Genomic DNA, 23287 nt, shown 5'->3' on the forward strand with positions numbered 1-23287 from the left:
GAGCTTTAAATTTTAATTAAATTTGTATGTTTCCGGTTAGACTAGAAATACATTTTTATGTTTAAAATTGGTAAAGCATATGAATTTATTGGTTTAAGTGGGAGCGCTTTTTAGTCATAAACTCTTGATTAGGTCTACAAATCCTTAAGGTTAAAACAACTTGATTAGAATTAATAAGGACTGAATAATTGGTAGATTATTGGTGCCCTTGATTAATTGCTGCAAATGTTTACGTGATGCATAATGTGTTTTACTAACCAGCTATGTGGGCCATTCATGATAATGAATGGGTGAATGGTATATATTGTATATGTACTGTTTTGCAGGTTATGAAGTGACTAGTATGGCCAAATAGGATAGAAAATATGGTCTGCGTACCATTAATTTGAATGTAATTGGTCTAAAGTACCAAAGTTATTTTTCAATTCAAATATGGTCTGCGAACCATCAAATAGTTGTAATTAGTTATAGCTTATCCTATTTGAAGAAAATGGTGCCTCCCACGGAGATTTTCAAGACGGACTTTGAAGTCAAAGCTTCAAGATGAAGTCGGGCCATACTAGATCACAAATATCTTATGCATGTTTTAAGTTATTTATTGTTTTAAATATGTCTTAAAATGCATGAGATCAAAAGCTTGATTATGTTGCATGATTAAGGATTTTAGTTCACTTAAAATCTAACCAACATAGTAAGAGCCTTAAGTTCCAAACTTAAAAATTGAGTTAAAAGGTGCCATGCCAAAATATACACTTGCTTGGATATCCTTTACATCAATCTAGTAATAGTTTTCGCTCAGCGAGGTGTTACTTATTGGTCCTAAAGGGGCAAGGTACACAAATAATTGTGAGTACATGTTAGTTTTGGTGAAACTCAACGATATAAGTAAGGAGTCCTTTTATGTCGTGGCAAATTCGATAGGTTTACCTAATAAGTTCTTAGACGTACCTATCAACCAAGAATAGTTTCTAGACTATTGGCAAAAGGCTTTTGCTTACCTAAGATGTTCTAGGATTAAGTCGACAAACTGTGCTTAGTTCTTCAATGATTTTAGGATCTTGGAATCATTTTATTCACACCTGCCGGAACACATAATTTGAATAAAATGCTTAATAAACATTGAATTTTGCATGTATGCTAGAATTTAAAGTTTATTAAGAGAAACTGTGAATGGTTATTTATTTGTTTATTCTTTTCACTTGTAGTTTTAATATGGCAAACAACAATCAAAACATCATCATGGGTTCTGAGCTAATGGTCAAGCTGAACCTGACAAATTTTCTTGAATGGGAAGCTAAGCTAGTTGAAATAGTCAAACTCAATGGGCTTGAGTATGTACTGTCACATCCCATGCCAAGCTACTATGCCAGAGACATGACCCCTGAGAGATTTTACGCCTGGGATGCGGATCTCAAAAAGGTTATGAGTCTCATGCTGAACAATATCCCTGATGATTGGGCTAGAAGGTTTGTAGCCTATGAACCTTTTACGCTCATCAAAAATCTGAGGGATATCTGTCGTGGAAGTACGGAGGACAGGGACCTGAACGTCCATGAGTTGATTGAATCAATGTCTGGTCTAAAGGTTAGTTCTCCCAACAGGTGTTATAGGATGGAGGTCCAAGAAACACATGTTCAGCTCCTTCGCACTAAACAAAGGGTAGGCGTCCCACTGAGGTTCCATGTGGATCTTATGTGTTCATATTTTGATCGCCTAAGTCTACTAGGAACACCAATAAGCGAAAGGATGGCAGTCTCTGTCTTGCTCAATTCACTACACAGTGGGTTTGGTCGCTTCAAGCAACTATACCTAAGTGAACCAAGAGAAGAAACAGTTGCAGAATTTATTCACCTTGTCAGAAAGGCTGAAATAGTACTGGACTGTGAAGCCAAAGATTTACTCAAGGCTAGAAAGAGACCATTCAAGAAAGGTGGAAAGTCCAAGGGCAATGCTAAATCAAAGCAGGACAAGTCCACATCAAGCTGTCTTTATTGTGATGGAATAGGCCATTACAAAAGAGAATGTCCAAAGCTAAAGGAAGATCAGAAGAACAGAACAGTCGTTCCATCTTCAGGTATTTTCGTTATAGACTGTATACTTGCTAATTCAACTTCTTGGGTATTAGATACAGGTTGTGGCTCACACTTATGTTCCAATCCACAGGGACTAAGAAGAAGTAGAAAGTTAAGCAAGGGTGAAGTCGACCTACGAGTGGGAAATGGAGCACGGATTGCTGCATTAGCTGTAGGAACTTACTATTTGTCGTTGCCCTCCGGGCTAGTTTTGGAACTGGAAGAATGTTTCCATGTTCCAAGTCTTACTAAAAACATCATTTCAGTTTCTTGCTTAGATGCTAAGGGATTTTCCTTTATAATAAAAGACAATAGTTGTTCGTTTTATTTTAAAGAGATGTTTTATGGATCTGCTAGATTAGTCAATGGACTTTATTTATTAGATCACGACAAACAAGTATATAACATAAATACCAAAAAGGCCAAAAAGGATGATTCAGATCTCACCTATCTGTGGCATTGTCGATTAGGCCATATAAACTTGAAACGCTTAGAAAGACTTCAAAGAGAAGGAATTCTAGAACCATTTGACTTAGAGGATTATGGTAAATGCGAATCATGTTTACTTGGCAAAATGACAAAGCAACCTTTCTCTAAAGTTGGAGAAAGAGCAAATGAACTATTGGGTTTAATCCATACAGATGTATGTGGACCAATGAGTACAAATGCTAGAGGTGGTTTCAGCTACTTTATCACTTTCACTGATGACTTCAGTAGGTATGGTTATGTCTACCTAATGAAGCATAAGTCTGAATCCTTTGACAAATTCAAGGAATTTCAGAGTGAAGTAGAGAATCAATTAGGCAAGAAGATTAAGGCACTGCGGTCTGATAGAGGCGGTGAATATCTGAGCTATGAATTTGATGACCATCTGAAAGAATGTGGAATTCTATCAGAATTGACTCCTCCTGGAACACCACAATGGAACGGTGTGTCAGAACGGAGGAACAGAACCTTGCTAGACATGGTCAGGTCAATGATGGGTCAGGCCGAACTTCCATTAGAATTTTGGGGACATGCACTAAATACAGCTGCACTCACTATAAATAGAGCTCCGTCTAAAGCTGTCGAAAAGACTCCATACGAATTATGGTTTGGAAAGCCTCCAAATGTGTCTTTTCTTAAGATTTGGGGATGTGAAGTATACGTCAAACGATTAATTTCAGACAAACTTCATCCAAAATCTGACAAATGTATCCTTGTGGGCTATCCAAAGGAAACAAAGGGGTATTACTTCTACAATACATCTGAGAACAAAGTGTTTGTTGCTCGAGATGGTGTCTTTTTGGAGAAGGATCACAATTCCAAAATGACAAGTGGGAGAAAAGTAGACCTCGAAGAAATTCGAGTCGAACAACAAACTCTAGAGAATGCTCAAGATGACATTCAGGATGAAACTCAGAGATCTTTAGAAGAATCTGGTGAGAATCATGGTCAATCTAGAAATGTTACCCCGCGTAGATCGCAAAGATATAGATCTCAACCGGAAAGGTACTTAGGTATTTTGACGAACGAGAGCTATGACGTTCTATTACTTGAAAGTGATGAACCTGCGACTTACAAACAAGCTATGACGAGCCCTAGCTCCAAGCAGTGGCAAGAAGCCATGCAATCTGAATTAGACTCCATGTCTGAAAACCAAGTATGGGATTTGGTCGATTTGCCAGATGGCTACCAAGCCATTGGAAGCAAATGGGTTTTCAAACTGAAAAAGGACAAGGATGGGAAACTTGAAGTTTTCAAAGCTAGATTGGTCGCAAAAGGTTACAGGCAAGTCCACGGTGTGGATTACGATGAAACCTTTTCACCAGTTGCAATGCTAAAGTCTATTCGAATAATGTTAGCAATCGCTGCATATTACGATTACGAAATATGGCAGATGGATGTCAAAACTGCTTTCTTAAACGGCGTTTTAACAGAAACTGTGTTTATGACACAGCCTGAAGGTTTTGAGGATCCAAAGAATGCTAAAAAGGTATGCAAGCTAAAGAAGTCAATCTACGGATTGAAGCAGGCATCCAGGAGATGGAATATACGTTTTGATGAAGCAGTCAGTGACTTTGGTTTCATCAAGAACGCAGACGAATCTTGTGTATACAAGAAGGTCAGTGGGAGCAAAATTGCTTTCCTAGTATTATATGTCGACGACATATTGCTTATCGGAAATGACATTCCTATGTTGAACTCTGTCAAGATTTGGCTTGGGAAATGTTTTTCGATGAAGGATCTAGGAGAAGCACAGTACATATTGGGCATCAAGATTTACAGAGATAGATCTAAAAAGATGATTGGACTTAGTCAAAGCACTTATATCAATAAGGTGCTTGATAGGTTCAAGATGGCGGACTCCAAGCGAGGCTACCTACCCATGTCTCATGGAATGACTCTAAGCAAGACTCAGTGCCCAAAAACACTTGATGAGCGTAGACGAATGAATGGGATTCCATATGCATCATTGATTGGTTCAATAATGTATGCTATGATATGTACACGCCCGGATGTTGCGTACGCACTCAGTGCTACGAGCAGATACCAGTCAGACCCAGGAGAGGCGCATTGGACTGCTGCCAAGAATATTCTGAAGTACCTGAAAAGGCGCAAAGATGACTTCCTGGTCTATGGTGGAGATGATGAATTAATTGTTAAAGGCTATACGGACGCAAGTTTCCAAACCGACAAAGATGATTTCAGATCACAGTCTGGGTTTGTCTTCTGCCTCAACGGAGGAGCAGTAAGCTGGAAAAGTGCTAAGCAAAGCACCATTGCAGATTCTACAACTGAAGCGGAGTACATTGCTGCACATGAAGCAGCAAAGGAAGCTATATGGCTAAGGAAGTTCATAGGAGAACTTGGTGTAGTCCCCTCCATTAAAGGACCAATAGCCCTGTATTGTGATAATAACGGAGCTATTGCACAGGCAAAAGAGCCTAGACACCACCAGAGAGTCAAGCATGTACTTCGTAGATTTCACCTTCTACGAGAGTTCGTTGAAAGAAAAGAAGTCGAGATAAGCAAAATTGGAACTGATGACAACATATCAGATCCATTAACTAAACCTCTGCCGCAGGCGAAGCACAACTCGCACACTGCAGCTATGGGAATCAAGCATATTGGAGAATGGCTTTGATGTCTCTGTTTAATGTTTTAAAGTTTTAGAGTTTAAATCTTTGTAAAACATTATTGGTTAATCATTCACAATAAATGAAAAGAATTCATTTTTCCATTTAATTTGTGGTTTATTAAATGATGAGTCCCTTCAATTTGACGATATATTCAAGATAGACTGTCAGGACCAGTCCTGTGACTAAGAAATGTCTATCAAGTGAACTTGAATGTCAAAGGTTGAAAATGGTCCCTAATCGGAGTTTTCTATAAAATTGGACGCATAGAAAACGTTAGACGATTAGAATGCAAGATGACTAGTAGTTCTGTTTCTTGAACTATGTGGACATGGCAATGTCATAATCATTTGCATAGATACTTACTTTGGGAAGACTAGTATCGGACGAGACCTATGAAACTTTACTGTAAGAGATGAAAGTCTGTCATAAGTAAATTTCATTAAATTATTAGACACTAAATCCTCAATACCTGAGTGATTTGAAGATTACTTGTTTGAGAACTGGTTGCTTTGACGTTGACCAACCGTCGCACCGTAAAAGGAGGCTATAAAGGCAACGCTCAGGTAATCACCTATCAAACGAAGTCTAATCTCAAGATCGCAAGATTGGGATTGTCCTCCCATAAATCGGGATGAGATGCTTAAAAGTTGTACAAGGCCACTCGGAGAGCTAGAAACTGTGAAATGCATGGCCGTGCTCGGATGAATCATAGGCTATGATTATCTGTTTATTTGATCAGTTGAACTCTGAAACCGAGGAACACCTCTGGACATAATAAGGATGACAACTCTTACCTTATGTTCAAGAGCAAGCATCGAGCGACAAAGGAATTAGGAAATGCACACTTGTCCCTAAGGACAAGTGGGAGACTGAAGGAAATAATGCCCTTGGTCCAAGTATGCATTCTATGTTAAGTCTAATAAATGCGGTTCAGTGTTAATTAACAAGTTAATAATTCAGTGAGATCAAGTGAGCTGAATGCCTAGCTAGAGGCCGCTTTAGTTCAAGTGGAATTAATGATATTAATCCACAGCTTACTCTTGACTGAACCCGTAGGGTCACACAAATAGTACGTAAACGGATCAAGTATTTAATAGCATTAAATACTCCATCTATGAATATTCGGAACCGACGGATCTTGGTTTCAGTGGGAGCTAAGATCGTCACAGGCAAGGAATGAATACTCCGGAAACGATGATATTGCCGGAAACAGAAATATGGATCGTATCGGAAATATAAATATTATCCAAGTCGTAGATGTTGCCGGAAACGGAAACATGGTACGTGTCGGAAAATATTATCGGAAATGGAAATATTGCCAGAATCGGAAATATTGCCGGAAACGGAAATATTGTCAGAATCGGAAATATTACCGGAATCGGAAAATAATTCCGGAAACGGAAATATTAAATATTTGTTCGAAACGGAAATTAATTCCGGAATCGGAAATATTAAATATTGTTCGTATCGGAAATGAATTCCAGAATCGGAAAATTTAATCGGAAGCGCATCGTACGAATAAGCATCGGACGAGGCCTGCCGGACGAGGCCCAGCACGAAGCCAGGCCATCGCCCAGCAAGCCAAGCGCGCCGCACAAACAGCCACGCCAGGCCCAGCGCAAGGCCAGGCCCAGCAGGCTGCGCGCAGCGCGCAGCGCGCACAGCGCGCACAGCACGCGCAGCGCACAGCGCGCACAGCACGCGCAGCGCGCAGCGCGCGCGGGCGCTGAGTGGGCTGCTGCTCGCGCGCACGCATGGGGCCCATCGTGGCTGCCGTGCATGTGTGTGCAAGTGTTTGTGTTCGTGCACGTTTCCTAAAACATGCAGAGTTCGGTTAATGATTAAATTCCTAATTCTATTTGATAAATTAATTAAATTAGAGTTCTTGTAGGATTCTAGGTTTAATTAATTTGTATCTGAATAGGATTTCGATTCCCTTTCCATACCGCTATAAATATGAGGCTAGGGCTCACAATTTATAACACAAGTTTCAAAGTATTCAAAGTGAGTTTTTGAGAGAAAAATTCAGTCACACATTTGCCTATAAAGTGCCGAAAATAATAGTACCTTAAGGGCGATTCTAGTTGGTCAATCTTAAGGCGGATCCGGACGTGCTGTGGACTATCTACGGAGGGACGACACTTGGAGTCCTAAAGACTTGTTCTTGTTCGGTTCGGGCGCAGCTAGGGAAGGCACGCAACAAAGAGTATGCATCTAATCTATGCTAAATGATTATGTGTAAATAATATGTTTTCCTGGGTTTATGGTTTTTCCGCATGATTTATGAATTGTCATATGTATCATAACCTAACAGTAATGAGCCAGCTTGTTTGATTACGGATGAAGATCCAGCAATGAAAATAGCTATTCCTAAAGTGTTTCAGACCGCTGAACATAGGTTTTGTATGTGGCATATAATGAAAAAAATGCCTGAGAAAGTCGGCCGTCATATTACGTAAGAGACTGAGTTTCTTAATAAAATTTGCAAATGTGTTTGGAGTGAAGAGATTGAGCCAACAGAATTTGAAGAGAAATGGGGAAAGGTTCTTGCTGAGTTCAAGCTTCAAGACCATGAGTGGTTGAAGCAGTTGTATGAGAAGCGTCAAATGTGGATCCCAGCATACTTTAGAGATTCGTTTCTATGTGGTATCATGAGGACTACATCAAGGTCAGAGAGTGAGAACAATTTTTATACAAAGTTTACCAATCCCCATCTCACTCTAGTAGAGTTTTACATGAGATTTGAGAGTGCATTGGATTCTCAAAGACATACTCAAGGTCAATTTGACAATGATTCTAAACACAAGCATCCAGAATGTAAGACTTCCTTTGCATTAGAGAAACATGCTTCTAAAATCTACACTGTTTCAGTCTTTTATGATTTTCAAGAGGAGCTCGAGATTGGTTGCTTTCAATGTGGACTTGAGGAGTACAAGAAAGAAAATGGGTTTGAAATCTTTACCATTAGAGAAGGATGTAGAATAAGAAAGTTCGGTGTTAGTTTTAACCCGGCTAACCTAGATAGTAAGTGTATGTGCAAGATGTTTGAGAGGTTAGGGATTCCTTGTAGGCACATGGTTTGGGTGTGGAAGGCAAAGATGATTGAGTATATTCCTGATGCTTATGTGCTAAATAGGTGGACTAGTTTGGCAACTAAAACGCTAATTTTTGATTTAGAAGGAAATATCTTAGAGGCATGTGTTACCTTTGTTGATTGTAAAAGAATGTTAAATGAGTTATGGTAAGAAATTCACACATGTGTGAGTTTGCCTCAGGGTAATGAAGAAGATCTTACTGATCTTGTGAAGAATTTAAAAGGTTTAAGGTTAAACTTGGAAGCTAAGAAGAGTTCTAACAATCATGAAAACAATGGTTCTCCTAGCAAAGCAACAGACATCGAGCTACTGATTGGAGCTACCCTTCCTACTGAAATTGTGGTTAAGCCGCCTAAAATTTCAAAGAACAAAGGCACGGGGGTTCATATTCCAGGTACAGGTAGTGACAAACGATTGAAAGGTAACAAGGAAAAGGCAATTGAGCAAAGCCAAAAGAAGAAAAAGTTATGTAGAGGTTGTGGAGAGCTTGGTTACCATGATATCCGGAATTGCCCACATAAAGTGAAAGAAAATTGTAAGTTATAAGTTTTTATAACATGGTTTGGATGTAAAAAATTCTATTACCTTGATGTTCTGAATAAATTATCATATGTTCTAATTAATATACATGATGTTCTAAACTTATCAGTATATGTTTTAGGGAATTCTGCATTCTGTTCTACACAATATTCATATTGTTCTAACCAATCTATATCATGTACTACACTTAAAACTGCATGTTCCAGGAAACTGTGCACTATGTTCTACACAATATACATAATGTTCTAAACTATAGAATTATAATGTTTTAATTTCAATTATTCTTTTTATTCATTATTTAGTTCCCTTGACACAATTTGTTTTTTTTTTTTTCCAGAATTGTCATTAAAAGCTTCTCGCCAAAGAATACACAATTTCATCATTCACCATCGCCACATAGATCCTCTCACTTTTTGAAGTGTTATTTTTTTATAGTTTTTTTTTTTTTTTTTGTGTTACGTTTTTGGACATTGTCATATTTTCCATGAACAATGTATATCTATATAGTTTTTTCATGGCTCTGAAAAATATACTTTATGTTCCTTTTGCTCAACTATTGTTTTCAACAATTAAAAGGTATCCCCATGCATCAGCGATATTGTTGATCTTATGATTTTCGCCCGCAAGACTTCTCATTTTAGCTTATCGTTGTACAAAAGTTCACTTCATTCATCTACAATACAAACACTAAACCAAATTTTAAGAAATAAAGTTAAAAGTTCGATGTTATGAGTAAGTAAAGTAATTGTTCTAATTCAACTAAGTAAATGTTCTGAATTCAAAAAGACAAAGTTCTTAATTTAAAAAGTTCTTAGTTCTTAAAAAAAGTTAAAAGTTACTTTAGCATGTGCTAGTTCTTACGTCAACACTGTCACACATAATAAGAATCATACCAATTGAACTCTTTGCAAGCTTGTTACTTTAGCATGTGCTAGTTCTTCATCCATTCTTTTAAACAAAGCAGGATATCTTTCACTGAACTTGATACTCGAACGAAAGTACTTATCTTTGCATAAGATGAGCTGAAAATGTTAAAATATTTGTCAAAAAAAAGTGCTACTCGAATTTTAATTTAGACATCATTTTATATGTATTAACTTACATACGGCTCGATGCTGAAGAAAAATCTACTTTCTGTTCCTACACCTCGCCTTCTGTTTTCAACATTTAAAAGGTATGCCCATGCATCAGCTATATTGTTGAGCATATGATTTTCGCCCGCAAGACTTTTCATTTCTTCTCTTGTGATTTTGTTTAGCTTATCGTTGTACAAAAGCTCACTTCATTCAACAAAAACACAAATATTATATCAATTTTTGAGAAATAAAATTAAAAGTTAGATGTTCTGAATCAGGAAAGTAATTGTTCTAATTCAACTAGGTAAATGTTTTGAATTCACAAAGATAAAGTTCTGAATTCAAAAACTATGGAATGCACAAAATGTGAATGTTCTGACTTAACTTAGTAATTGTTCTAATTCAACTAGGTAAATGTTCTGAATTCACAAAGATAAAGTTCTGAATTCACAAAGATAAAGTTCTGAATTCAAAAACTATGGAATGCACAAAATGTGAATGTTCTGACTTAACTTAGTAATTGTTCTAATTCAACTAGGTAAATGTTCTGAATTCACAAAGATAAAGTTCTGACTTAACTTAGTAATTGTTCTAATTCAACTAGGTAAATGTTCTGAATTCACAAAGATAAAGTTCTGACTTAACATAGTAATTGTTCTAATTCAACTAGGTAAATGTTCTGAATTCACAAAGATAAAGTTCTGACTTAACATAGTAATTGTTCTAATTCAACTAGGTAAATGTTCTGAATTCACAAAGATAAAGTTCTGGCTTCACACATATAAAGTTCTGAATTCACAAAGATAAACTTCTGAATTCAAATAATATATAAAATCTTAATAATGAAAGTGAAAATTTATAACTTACTCAATTGGTCCTTCAGCAAATGCATAATCAGCCATCCTTCTTTTAGCAACATCTACTCTCTTGAATGCTGCATCATGTTTGACCATGAAAGGTGATCTTAAATATTGCGGGAGCTTTTCAATGCATCTTTGACTCTTTCTACTTTCATCATTTCCCCTGTACAAATTATCACACAAATATATAATAAAATTAAAGTTAGTGTTCTAAATCATAACACTTTGTGTTCTAAAAAACATTAAGCATTCGAATCTTATAGAAATTACAATAATAATTGTTTTAATCCATCAAAATACCAAAATACAATTATTTCATTGTTTCACGGTTTTTCCAAAATAGGAATTACAATAAATTATGTGTAATTACCCCTCCTGCTCATCTATTTTCTGTTTTGGCTCCTCATATTTTGGCGAACCAGCTTGCTTTCCATCAATATCTAAACCAGTTGGTGTTTTAGTAGTTTCTGTTCCCATTTGCTGATCATTGTTACCCAAAGTAGCCTCTGTTGGAACAACATCAGACGCTCTTTCCTTAAGGTCATCATCTTTACCCGAACTTGGCTTGTTTGTTGCATTTTCTGTGTCTGTTGGTTCTTGGCTTTTGACATTGTTTGCTGTATTTTCCAAGGATTTTTGAACTCCAAGTGCCAGATCCAAGTCCAAATCCAAATCCATATTTTCAAACGATTCAGCACTGTCGAGAGAAATCACTTCTGTTGGTTTTAATGCAGATGAAGATGGAATATCACTAAGGATCACTGGTGATTCTTATTCTGGAACAAAGATGTGTGTCGTTGTTGTAGCAAATGGGACGGGTTGCTCTTCTTCTTCATCGGTTTGGCTTTGGGTCAACAATTTGAAGCCTAGTATATCAGATTCATCTCTTGCCTTCTTTTTCTTTTTTGTTGGACGTGGCTTGACAAATTTCTTACTCATACCTATTCTTTCTTGGTAACCTTCCCATACCTTAGCCATTACCACGTCCGATTCCTCAATGAATCCAGGTTCATCAAACATTTGTTTGTCCTGGCTAAGAATTGAAGGACTCTTGACTTTTTCTTGTGCTTCCGGCAGAATTGGCTCAGTTGGCTTATTTGTGTACTTGCTCCAAATATTATCGACCAGCCTTTTCAGTTCCTCTGCTGTATCGCCTTCTTCGAAAAGGTCAGATGCTTTATCTACCATAACATACTTCTCGTTGATATTTGAAGCCAGTGCCTTAGCCAAATCCCCAAATTTGTCCAGAAAGCCCTTTATTCAAGTAAAACAGATTCATTAATTAGATATATGTTCTAAGAATTAAGTCTATTTGTTCTAAATATTCTATAATATGTTCTAAGGAATGTATTCAATGTTCGGAACTGTGCTAAAACTATTTTTTGAATTCATTTAATATAAGTTCCAACAACCAATACACTTTGTTCTAAGTATTTCATCTAATTGTTCTAATAATTAAACCTACATGTTCTAACCTGTTATTGTATATGTTCTAACAAATACAATAATATGTTCTAACTAGTTAGGTAATATGGTCTAAGTATTGAATCCAAATGTTCTATTAATTACTCCTATATGTTCTAACATGTTACTGTATATGTTCTAAATTACCAATTACCATCAATCAAGGGTGAGAAAAATGGAAAATACAAAATCTCATAGACGGCAATGCATTCTAGAATCATAACCAGAGACTATCTTTTTCTATGGTAAAAGAATTATGTTGGAATCACCAAACAAGAATGCCTGGGAAAAAAGAACAATTAAGAAACAACAGATTTCCAACCTACAGATTCAAACCAGCGACCTAAGGATCGTCTGTTTGACCGATTATAGTCCTCTGCTCTACCAACTGAACTAAGGTTGGTTCTCTTCTGGCATCTTAGATGAAATATATAACATTGTCACATAATTTTATTTTGTTGGGTCATATTATCACAATCTTCACAGTGGTCAATAATAAGTAATGACACTTGTCAAAGGTTACAACTTACAAGTGACAGGCTAGAGAAAAAATATGTCTAGGAAAACAAAATAAGAGCAACAAAATTCTGACCTGAGGGACTCAAACCAGTAACCGAAGGATCATCGGTTTGACTAACTACAGTCCTCCACTCTATCAACTGAACTAAGGCCAGATATTGCACCAAATGCAGATAACCTATGACATTTTAACATACTTTATTTGGCTGGGTAGCCTAGGTCATAAAGTCAAAATATTCCAATGCTGCTTCACAGTGGTCATACATGAATACTCAATGGCATATTACAATAATTGATAAAGATCTACACTGTCGAATTTGAACAATTGACCTAGAATTATTTATTGGGATTTTGGACAACTATAATTACCCTCTTTACAAACTAAGCTAAGTTCAATTATGTACCATTGTTGCCAAAGTTCCACTATTTACCAGCAAACTTCCATTTGTCTAGGAGAGGGAAATCCAGAGTTCGTTTATATTTTTCGACAATACACTAAGCTAAAAATGGATTCTGCCTGATTAGAAAACAATCATGCCCAAGCACATAAGACAAAAAAGACTGACGACCAACATCAGCTTAGCCAGTTCAAATCACGGACCAAAGGATAATCTGTTTGACCAAATACAACAATATGTTCTAACTAGTTAAGTAATATGTTCTGAATATTCTAACCATGTGTACTAACTTGCATGGTAAGTATTTAAATTCTATGTTTCTAGTTACTTACCATAATGTTGTAGGATGAAGTTGATGAGCCTGATTGCAAGTGAGGATCTTTCTGGTATATGTGTTCTTCAACTTGTTCTTCTGGTAATCCTTCATAAGTTATTCTTTTGAGCACAACCCCCTTTCCAAAGCCCCTCTTGTTTTCAATCTTCATTCTTTCTTCTATCCTCTCACTGTTCCAGACTGAAAGGAGAGGGAACTCTCTTGGTTGCACAATCTTCTCCCTTTGCAACCGGTCAAAATATGTAATCTGTATAGAGTTTGAATATTTATAAATATTTTGCTTCAAGTAATTAAGACATACGCAATGACAAAACTCTTTGCTAAAAGCAGAGCGACTTTCAAAACAGAGAAGGGCAACTTTTAATCCTAATCTGTAATAATCAAGCAAGTTTAAGACTTTAAGATCAAACTAGCAAATTCATAGGCTATTTCAATTAAGTAAATGTTTCATTGTAGATTGATATTCTACCAATTAAAATTATATGTTCTAACAACTTTATCAATATGTTCTAACAACTTAATCAATATGTTCTAACAAATTATTTAACATACATGTTCTAACCTATTGAGGAATATGTTCTGCAACTTAAGATATATATTCTAAGCAGAAAAAGAATATGTTCTAAACATTTAACTATGTGTTCTAACCAGTTAACATAATTGTTCTATACTTTTAAACTATATGTTATGGGCAGTGTACATACCAGTAAGAAAGGCAATGGTCCAGTGAAATAAGAATTTCCTCCTTTCCATTTTTCAGCAGCTATCTTCATATTTACAAAAGTGTAATGGCACCGGTCTAATTCAGGAATTTTCTGTATGTCCATGCTGCTATACAGAAACTTGTATGCCACTTCCGGTCTTGATGTTGAGCATATACAAGTATTCACTACACACACCATGAAATGCCATAAAAATTCATCACACAAGTCTTTTTCACATAACTCATTCAACCTATCTAATACTTTTGACAGGTATGGACTTCCACTTTCCATGTTAAAGAATCCCCTCCATGTTCTCAGAAATGAAACCCATTCTTCATCTTCTTCCTTCTTCGGTTCCACTATTTTCCTTCCTCCTATTGGAAGCCCGTACACAAGGTGTATGTCTTTCAACTGAATATCTATTTCTTCTTTATTATCCATCACCAAATTAACTCTGTTGGCGTCTAAGCTTGTTACAAGTTCAGCAGAAAACGCAGACTTATGGGCACCAATATCTAAATCAAGGAAGGCACCAAAGCCTATCTTCCTAATGGCAGCTCTATGTTGTCTCGGAATTTTAGGAATAAGTGAACCAATTTGGTGGTATTCTTTGGACCAAAATTCTAGCCTTTTTCCTCTCCACCGGTTTTGATTTGTTATCCACTTCTACACAGTCTTTTGATCCCGAGTGCACAACAACTGCAGACTTGTGCTTCTTGACATCTCTAACAACAATTTCATTCCCTTGTTTCCTTTTTGCAATATGTTTCCTTCTTTTGTCATTCTTCTGATTCACTTCCTCTTGTTCTTTGTTTACATTGGCATTGGTTTCTTCATTGATGATAGGTTCAGTTTCTGCATTGGTTTGAGTTTCGGTTTCCCTGCAACACATGAAACAAATTAACTTAATGTTATAAATATGTTTATATGTTCTAACAATTGAATTTATATGTTCTAACAAGTGAATCTATATGTTCTGTACGTTATTTTTATATGTTCTAATCAGTTAAGCTAAATGTTCTAAGCAGTTAAGCTATATGTTCTAGCACAGTGAGAGGTGATGTTTAGAGAGATAAGAAAGAATTTATTTTGGATTAAACCTTGAAAACTACTTAAGTCATAGAACTACAAAACAAAACAACAATATAGGAACATCGCAACAGGGACACAGATTATAACTATTATTAGAATCTTAAAAACCATTTTGGGAATGGGTATGGTACAAATTATATATAAAAAACATAGAAAATTTTAGTAGGTCCCAGCTTATTGCATATTGATACACATGAATACCAATCTTTGGACAAACATCAGATACATTCAGCATACATGTTATTGATTTCAAGTCTAATTAATCTACTGGTTTTCTATTTGAGAGATTATGTTTTGTCTTAAACCTGACAGTCTCTTTCCGTCCTTTAGTGAGATCAGACTCTTGTTCTTGGTTTCCATTATCATTGCTTTTTCATTGGTGTTAACTTCAGTTTCTTGATTGGTGTGATCTTCGGGATCCCTGCAACATATGAAACAAAATTAGTTCTTTTTTAAATAGGTATAAATATTTTAACAATTGAATTTATATGTTCTAATAAGTGAACCTATATGTTCTGTAAATTGTTTCATATGTTCTAATCAATTAAGCTAGGTGTTCTAATAAGTCTTTCAACCTAGTAAGGGATTGTCATTTTGTTGTCATGTCACATGAATACCAATCTTTGGACAAAAATCAGATACATTCAACATACATGTTATTGATTTCAAGTCTAATTAATCTACTAGTTTTCTATTTGAGAGATAATGTTTTGTCTTAAACCTGACAATCTCTTTCCGTCCTTGAGTGAGATCAGACTCTTGTTCTTGGTTTCCATTATCATTGCTTTTTTCATTGGTGTTAACTTCAGTTTCTTGATTGGTGTGATGTTCGGGATCCCTGCAACATATGAAACAAAATTAGTTCTTTTTTAAATAGGTATAAATATTTTAACAATTGAATTTATATGTTCTAATAAGTGAACCTATATGTTCTGTAAATTGTTCCATATGTTCTAATCAATTAAGCTAGGTGTTCTAATAAGTCTTTCAACCTGGTAAGCGATTGTCATTTTGTTGTCATGTTTTGGTTGTTACCGGTGAATGGTGTCTGGTATAAGAGTAATGTAGGATAAACTTAAAAGCACAAGGTATATCAGAGTTTTATGAATATCAAGAACATGCAAAGGAGGCTTCTAAGGCTGGGTTTCTGAAGGCATAAAATGCTGCCAATTCTGTGATTTATGTTTATCAGATAGGATTCAAATTGCAGATAATTTATGCATAAAATGCTGCCAATTCTGGCCATGTATTGTCCTCTAAACATGATGCTATCATTCTACCACTAACATCACCAACTGAATTCCATATTTAAGAATATTTCGATTCTTTCTGCACATGGTGCTCAATGTACAAGGAATCGGAACTTTAGCAATAAAACTAAAACGTAGTCAAGACGTAAAAATGGATCAAATTCAAGAACCTGCTTCTGGCCATATATGATTTAAAAGTTTACATTTCAAAAAAGGTAAAACCATATAGGACATGGATCAAAGAATAATAATCATTAGGACATTAATGAAATCAATTACAAGCTCCATACAGAGCTGCCTAGATCCGCTTTCTACCTCTATCTCTTATCAGCTCAGCTTGCATAACTGATAGTGGAAAGTGCAGATAACAACAATTTCCCACAACCATAAGTAATCCTACCTTGGCTGGCCCTCAACAGATTAATCAGTACAATATCAGTCACGTATTACAAAAAAAAAAATAGAGACTGTTGAAACTGATTCAATATACATGGACATTCGATATTCTGGCAATCAAGCCAAATGACACAAAATAAAGAGATAATCTGTAATAAACAATACCATTTTATTAAAGGAAAACTAAAACTCTAATTAAGGTAATAAAATATAATTATCGTTCAATTAAGATCTGCTTAAAATTGATCATAAAGCCCAAAAATTCTATTTCAATCATCCACTGCATATATAATATATTTGCCTCAAGTATTCTTACTAATCAACCCTAACTGACAAATAAACAGAGGAATACAAATCACAGTTTCACATCGCTATTAGTCTAGAACACAAAAACAATCTCAAAATTAAAGCTAAAAGTTAACAAATTTGACGATGGAGAAGAGATCATAAGCAGCAAAAGAGCAAGGATTCATACACATGTCTACATCCAATCTAATCCAATCAAGATAATTCGAACACGTTGAACAATTCAGAATATTGTTTGTTGTAGTGATGTATTAACTAGTATGATTACACTAGTTAGCTTTCAAATTCAGAACATTTGCACTCATACTTAGAACATATGCAATTATGATTACACTAGCTAGCTTTCAAATTACACAATGATCTATGATGTTCTACATTCTTAACCTAGAATGCTCATAACTAGGAAATTGGATGAAAAACAAGAAGCAGTGTATCTTAAATTATATTAAGCTGAGAATTGGAACTAATGCAGTCTTCGATCATGCATTCTTTTTCCCTCAATCAAACTCTATCAAATTATCCACTTGGCTTTCTTATGCTCTATGTATGATTAACAGCTGATGATTATTGCAAACACAATCTCCATCCAGTTATAATCCAGTTATATTTAGCCACTGGTCCTCTTTATGTGTTTGATAAACTAGACATAGCACTCTACCTTAGAAACTCATATTGCACCTTCTGTTACTGAATATAAGAAAGTACAAAAAAAAAAGTTGTTTATAGGGTATAAACATAATAACTAGGCAGAATCTTGTCACGGACATCTATGGGGTTAAGTAGGAGTGTGTGCCTTCTAGCATCAAGAGTCAAGACCTTGATTTAAAACTTTGAGACCATATCTCAGTGATCTAACTGTTGAGGAGCTATTGCACGATGGGTAGCAAGGGCATGTTTTTATCCCTTGAGCTTTAACCCTTAGCAGGCCCTATCTACAGTAGGGAGAAATAATAATAGATATTTTGGTTCAGTATTCATTCTACACATTCTTTGAAATTGGATAATGAGAATGTAACATGAGGGAGTGTCGATCCTGCAGATATCAACTCCTGAATTTTGTCTATCTGCATCTGAGTATTCTAAAACCAGCTATGCAAACCAACAAAGGCCTAGCTCAGAATCAAACATGATCATGACAGAGACCAAAATCTAGGAGCAATCAATAGATCGGACTGTTCGCTCAATCAAATTACCACGTATAGCACTACCTTTACAGAAACTATCACTCATGCAAGATTAGAACTATGACAAGTTAGATGTGGAAGACTAACACTACTATAACATGACATTGAAACAACATCAAAAAGTCCAGGATATCTTGCAGTACCTGAATCACACACTGAGAAAGCATTTGGAAACATTATGTAGATGAAAACATATAAATCAAGAAGTAAAACTTATAAAATTGAAGAAAGCTTAGTCAGACAATCATATGAAGGCCACAACTACACTAATATCAGAAATAGAAACTGCTAACGTTTCTTCACATCACCACAATTGAAATAGAGTTTAAAGTTGATTAGTTGGGTTATCTTACACAATACATGTCATTAGTCCCATCCCTAAGGCAGAGTACAACCCAAATCTTGTTCATTGTATTGAATAGAAAGAAAACTACATGGTAGTAGATTAGGGATGATTGAATTGCATAATACTTGTAGTTAAGAGCAAACAAAAAGTTGAAAGTGGTCAAGTTATTTGTCTGATGCTTGATATTTTAGAACTGAAAATATTAGTGAAGCTTTCATTGTGCCTAAAATGGTCAGCAAGCCCCATGAGACAACAACATATATAGAATAACAGTATTACTAAATATTATCATCAAACAAACATGATATAGCTTCAACTAGAACAAGAAGCACCCAATTTCTATGATGTTCTACACAATGATCTATGATGTTCTACATTCTTAACCTTCATGTTCTAAAGTATTGAGAGTATAAAGTATTACTCTAAATTGTTCATGATGTCGTTCAGAAGTGATTGCGGGACAACTGGCTCCGTTTCTTTGGCGCGTTCATTCTTATTCCTTCTGTTTAAAATTTCAAATCAAAAATATCAAAAAATGTTGAAAATATCTTAAAATTCTCAATTCTCAAAATAATTCAAAAAATTACAAATTAATTTCTTTTAAAAAATACTGAAAATTCATTAAAAAATTTCAGAATAATATAGGATGATGTTAATAAAAATTAATAAAAAATATCAACATCGCTAGAAACATACAAAAATTCGCAGACTAAAAATTACAAAAATAATTCCGAAAATTACGAAAAAATTACAAAAATTACGGAATTAATAAATAAAATTCGCTACAATTAAAGCACTGAATTCTTACTCTTCAGTATCGACTGGATTTGTTCCTTGTTTGTCGTGTTTGTGTTTGCTGAAAATCGAAATTTAACAAAAATTATCTTCAATTAATGTATATATACTACGAACGAAGTTCAAAATTAGGTTACAAATTCGCTTACCTTCGTCGTTCGTATTGGTTTCGTACTCCAGTCATCTTCAATTGAAAAATTAGGTTAAAATTAGAAAAAATTGTAGAAGGAGAGAAGAAATGTAGAACAATTGAACTCGAATTTACCTTAAATCTGCAATACATCGGCGGCGAAGGACGTTGATCGGCCGTTTTTGGAGCTGCGATGGCGATTTTCGCGAGAGGAGAGAGAAAATCGTGAGGGAGAACAGAGAGAGTCTCGAACGGGAGAGAGAAAGAAGAGGAAAGGTTTTAGAGAGAGAAAGTGGGTGGGGTTTAGTGATAGAGACGTGGCTTTTAATGGGGAAGGTGGATGGGTTTGGTCACATTTAATCCTACCCATTAGATTGAATCTAATCTTACGGATTAGATTCATTCTCATATAAAGTAGTATACTCACATAGGGACCTATTTTCACAGGATCTTATTTATATATATATATATATATATGTTGAATCTTGAATACTAGAGGGGAAAAAATAAGCCTCTGTTGAACCATGAAAATATCACTTGTATATTATTTTGTACTCTTTTTCTCCTTACTGAAACCTTTACAATCTGCTACTATATGCAATCCAAATGACAAGAAAGTCCTCTTACAAATAAAAAACTACTACTCCCGCAACGCCACAACCTTCTCCACTTGGAACCCTAAAACCGACTGCTGCAAATGGAGCAATACTGGATGCAACGACGCAGCTTATCCGGGCCGCATTACGTATCTCTTTGTTACTTATGATAATGACATTTCCGGTACCATTTCACCGATGGTTGGTGATCTCCCCTTCTTAAAGACTCTAGGATTCTATCATCTGCCTAACGTGACCGGCCTTATTCCTTCAACGATTACTAAACTCTCAAAGCTTGAGATACTTACTCTTACTGCCAACAAGCTTACCGGGCCGATCCCAGATTTCTTGAGGCAGATCAAGACCCTTCAGCATCTGGATCTATCTAATAATCGCTTCTTCGGTACTGTTCCCTCCTTTTTATCCTCCCTTCCAAACATTTTCAAGCTCGAACTCTTCAGGTTTGTCTATATATTAATTTTACAAATTCTTAAATGAAATACATTATGAGTTATTTTTCCTTTTGATAGGCCCTTTTGGTCCTTTTTTTTTTTTTTTAATGCTTCGGTTTCAAACTGATAAATACAACTGACTGCATATAATAAGATAAGGATAAAGTAAAATATAGATTTGTGAAAAGACAGATATAAAAGAGAAAAATGAATTAAAAATTTTGTAGAAAATCCTAAATATTGTGGATAAATGGCAAGATAATAAATTGTTATATTTCAAATAGAATAAAGCACAAAGTAATATATAAATATTACTACCTCCGTTTCATAAAGTTATTTACAGTTACTATTTGCACAGACTTCAATGCAATATTTAACTACTAATATATTCAATTTCATATGTGAAAAAATTATAAAAAGTTGATATTCTGAAAATGAATAACAAGATCACTCTAACAAGATGTTATATGTAACATTTTGATGTATATAATAGTGGGAATTTACGGTTAAAGTTTTCATACTTTAAACACATTTTCCAAAGCGTAAAGAACTTTCTGAAACGGAGGTAGTATGAAATAACTAAAACGAAAATGCAAGATTATTGTGAAACGGATGTACTAAGAAACACAACTAAATTATTTCCCTATCATAATTTTTTTTGTCACGCGTAAGTTAATTCATATCAGTGTGACAAGCTTTACAATTCAATGTTCCACATCCTGTCTATGTCATCACACAATTGTTAATTATTATCCGGATAATAAACCGGGACATGACATAGGTCCTACTATAATTTTTTTTTTTATTTTACTAGATTAGGTCTGATACATATACCGACTTTCACGAAACGAGTAAAAAGAAAAGTAAAAAGATTATGTTAGAAATTACTCACAAATTAAATTCAGAAAGTGAAGATGAGGGTATGATAAATGTAAAAAGAAAAAATAAATAGTTTGATTAACTTTAATACGTACATACTTAAAAAAAACATTAATACGTAGGAGAAAGTAAAATTTTCTATAAATAACATGTTACTAATTCTTGGTATCTAATGTTGTTTGTAGCAACAAGCTAACGGGTACAATTCCAGAGAGCTTTGGATCATTCAAGAATATAAGTCTGGACTTGTCCGACAACCATTTATCAGGTGCCGTACCGAGGTCATTAGGCCACGCCAATTTGACCTACTTATCTGTGGGCCGAAATAAGTTGACGGGGGACGTCTCGTTTTTGTTTGCAAGGGACAAGCCTCTTAAAACGATCAACCTAAGTCGAAACAAGTTTAAGTTTGATTTTACAAATGTGGACTTACCCCATGGATTAGAATTGATTTACATTTCTCAAAACATGATATATGGATCACTTCCAAAACGATTAGGTAAGGTGCCCCTATATTCAATTGATGTTAGTCGCAACCAGCTTTGTGGCCCCATTCCTACTGGCTTGCAGGCTTTCAGCCCTTCTAAATTCGCCCACAACAAGTGTCTTTGTGGTGTTCCGTTACCCCCTTGCAAGAAGTAATGTCAATGATTTTATTTTAACTTGTGAGCCGCGCTAAAGGTATAGTACGAGGATAATTTAAAGGCTTTATTCCTTATAGAGAACGAGTCTGGAATTTTATGTACCTTGGCACCTTGCTAGCCATATAATGGCAAATAATGTGAAAGAAGATCGATCTTATAATGGTTTCCTATTAAGATTGAAATGGTATTTCTTTGAACTACTGCAGTCTATTTATGATGGAGTGATAAGTGATTTCCGTTGCATATTAGCACAATATAATAATAACGTTGTTACAAAAAGTAGATAAAATATACTTATTCGGAAGATGCGAACAATCGGAAGAACATATAACGAACAATTGTTGTGTCGTGGGATACCACTGTCCTAAAAGACAATTTCGCACTACCTCCTGCTGGAGTAGAACAAAAGCGATCACTCTCAAGGATTAACACAACTCCGAAAAAATAACTTAATGCAAATGTTCGTGAAATTATTTTTTTAATTAGTTGGTCCGTAGGAACGAACCAAAGGCACGAACACAAGGGTGGGGTGGACGTGTGGCTCATCGAGCCATGCAGGTTGCCACGCCTGTGCCGAGTCGCAACGACGCGGGCAGCCGCAAGCGTGCTGCGTGTCGTGCGCGCTGGGCGAGGAAAGGGGCAAGCAAGGCAGGCACGCCTTGGCTTGCGAGCTGCGAGCAAGCAAGGGCTGCCTTGCCTTGCGCAGCGTTGAGCACAACAAGCAGCACGGGGCAGCGACATCTGCGGTACGTGGGGCTCGTTGGCTGCGGGGGCATGGGCAGCTGCCTCGTGTGCCTCGTAGGCCACACAGTAGCGTGCATTGTTGGGCTGGGTGCAAGCCTAGCCCGCATTGCACTCGAACAAATTTGTTTTGTTTTGTTGGGCTTGAAATTTATGTTTGCATTAAAATTGGCTAACGGGATAATTAATAATTATTTTATTTAACTTGGGCCGGGCCGTGAGTTTAATTTAATATTTAAATAATTAATTATCCGGAATAATTATTGGTTTGAGTGGGAGCCGCTAAATGAAA

General features: G+C 35.7%; 4 protein-coding genes across 4 annotated transcripts in view; 2 read left to right on the forward strand and 2 right to left on the reverse strand.

The window, feature by feature from the left end:
* The window catches only part of LOC110792810 (protein FAR1-RELATED SEQUENCE 5-like), a 30209-nt gene extending 21374 nt beyond the window's left edge, over positions 1–8835 (forward strand). The window contains exons 6-7 of the mRNA XM_056839034.1: positions 7700–8388; positions 8470–8835. Of these exons, the coding sequence (XP_056695012.1) occupies positions 7700–8388; positions 8470–8835 (1055 nt within the window). The remainder of the gene's footprint in view (positions 1–7699; positions 8389–8469) is intronic.
* A 2261-nt stretch (positions 8836–11096) lies between these two features.
* LOC130470295 (uncharacterized) lies at positions 11097–14636 on the reverse strand. Its single transcript, XM_056840164.1, has 3 exons — positions 14185–14636; positions 13479–13727; positions 11097–12019 (listed from the first exon to the last, which is right to left on the reverse strand). Exons 1-3 carry the CDS (start codon positions 14623–14625, stop codon positions 11537–11539), a joined length of 1173 nt encoding a protein of 390 aa, XP_056696142.1. The 5' UTR covers positions 14626–14636; the 3' UTR covers positions 11097–11536.
* A 224-nt stretch (positions 14637–14860) lies between these two features.
* LOC130470296 (uncharacterized) lies at positions 14861–20327 on the reverse strand. Its single transcript, XM_056840165.1, has 7 exons — positions 19819–20327; positions 19703–19737; positions 19567–19614; positions 19180–19260; positions 15998–16114; positions 15582–15697; positions 14861–15065 (listed from the first exon to the last, which is right to left on the reverse strand). The coding sequence occupies exons 1-7, from the start codon at positions 19834–19836 to the stop codon at positions 14998–15000; spliced, it is 483 nt and encodes a 160-aa protein (XP_056696143.1). The 5' UTR covers positions 19837–20327; the 3' UTR covers positions 14861–14997.
* LOC110792817 (polygalacturonase inhibitor 1) lies at positions 20191–22456 on the forward strand. Its single transcript, XM_021997638.2, has 2 exons — positions 20191–20740; positions 21796–22456. Exons 1-2 carry the CDS (start codon positions 20208–20210, stop codon positions 22250–22252), a joined length of 990 nt encoding a protein of 329 aa, XP_021853330.1. The 5' UTR covers positions 20191–20207; the 3' UTR covers positions 22253–22456.
* The last annotated feature ends 831 nt before the right edge of the window (positions 22457–23287 follow it).

This window comes from Spinacia oleracea, chromosome 3 (genome assembly GCF_020520425.1).
Source record: "Spinacia oleracea cultivar Varoflay chromosome 3, BTI_SOV_V1, whole genome shotgun sequence".
NCBI classification, from domain to species: Eukaryota; Viridiplantae; Streptophyta; class Magnoliopsida; order Caryophyllales; family Amaranthaceae; genus Spinacia; species Spinacia oleracea.

Bases quoted from the DNA above. Each gene is read 5' to 3' on its own strand.
- LOC110792817 (XM_021997638.2), top strand. From the start codon at position 20,208: ATGAAAATATCACTTGTATATTATTTTGTACTCTTTTTCTCCTTACTG. The intron at 20,741-21,795 runs GTTTGTCTATAT...TGTTGTTTGTAG, and splicing joins TTCAAGCTCGAACTCTTCAG to CAACAAGCTAACGGGTACAA.
- LOC130470296 (XM_056840165.1), bottom strand. The intron at 19,261-19,566 runs GTAAGAATTCAG...AATTTTAAACAG, and splicing joins AATCCAGTCGATACTGAAGA to AAGGAATAAGAATGAACGCG. The intron at 16,115-19,179 runs GTAATACTTTAT...CATATGTTGCAG, and splicing joins GACATCATGAACAATTTAGA to GGATCCCGAACATCACACCA.
- LOC130470295 (XM_056840164.1), bottom strand. From the start codon at position 14,625: ATGGATAATAAAGAAGAAATAGATATTCAGTTGAAAGACATACACCTT. The intron at 13,728-14,184 runs GTATGTACACTG...AACTCTATACAG, and splicing joins GACCATTGCCTTTCTTACTG to ATTACATATTTTGACCGGTT. The intron at 12,020-13,478 runs GTAAGTAACTAG...ACTTGAATAAAG, and splicing joins CTTCATCCTACAACATTATG to GGCTTTCTGGACAAATTTGG.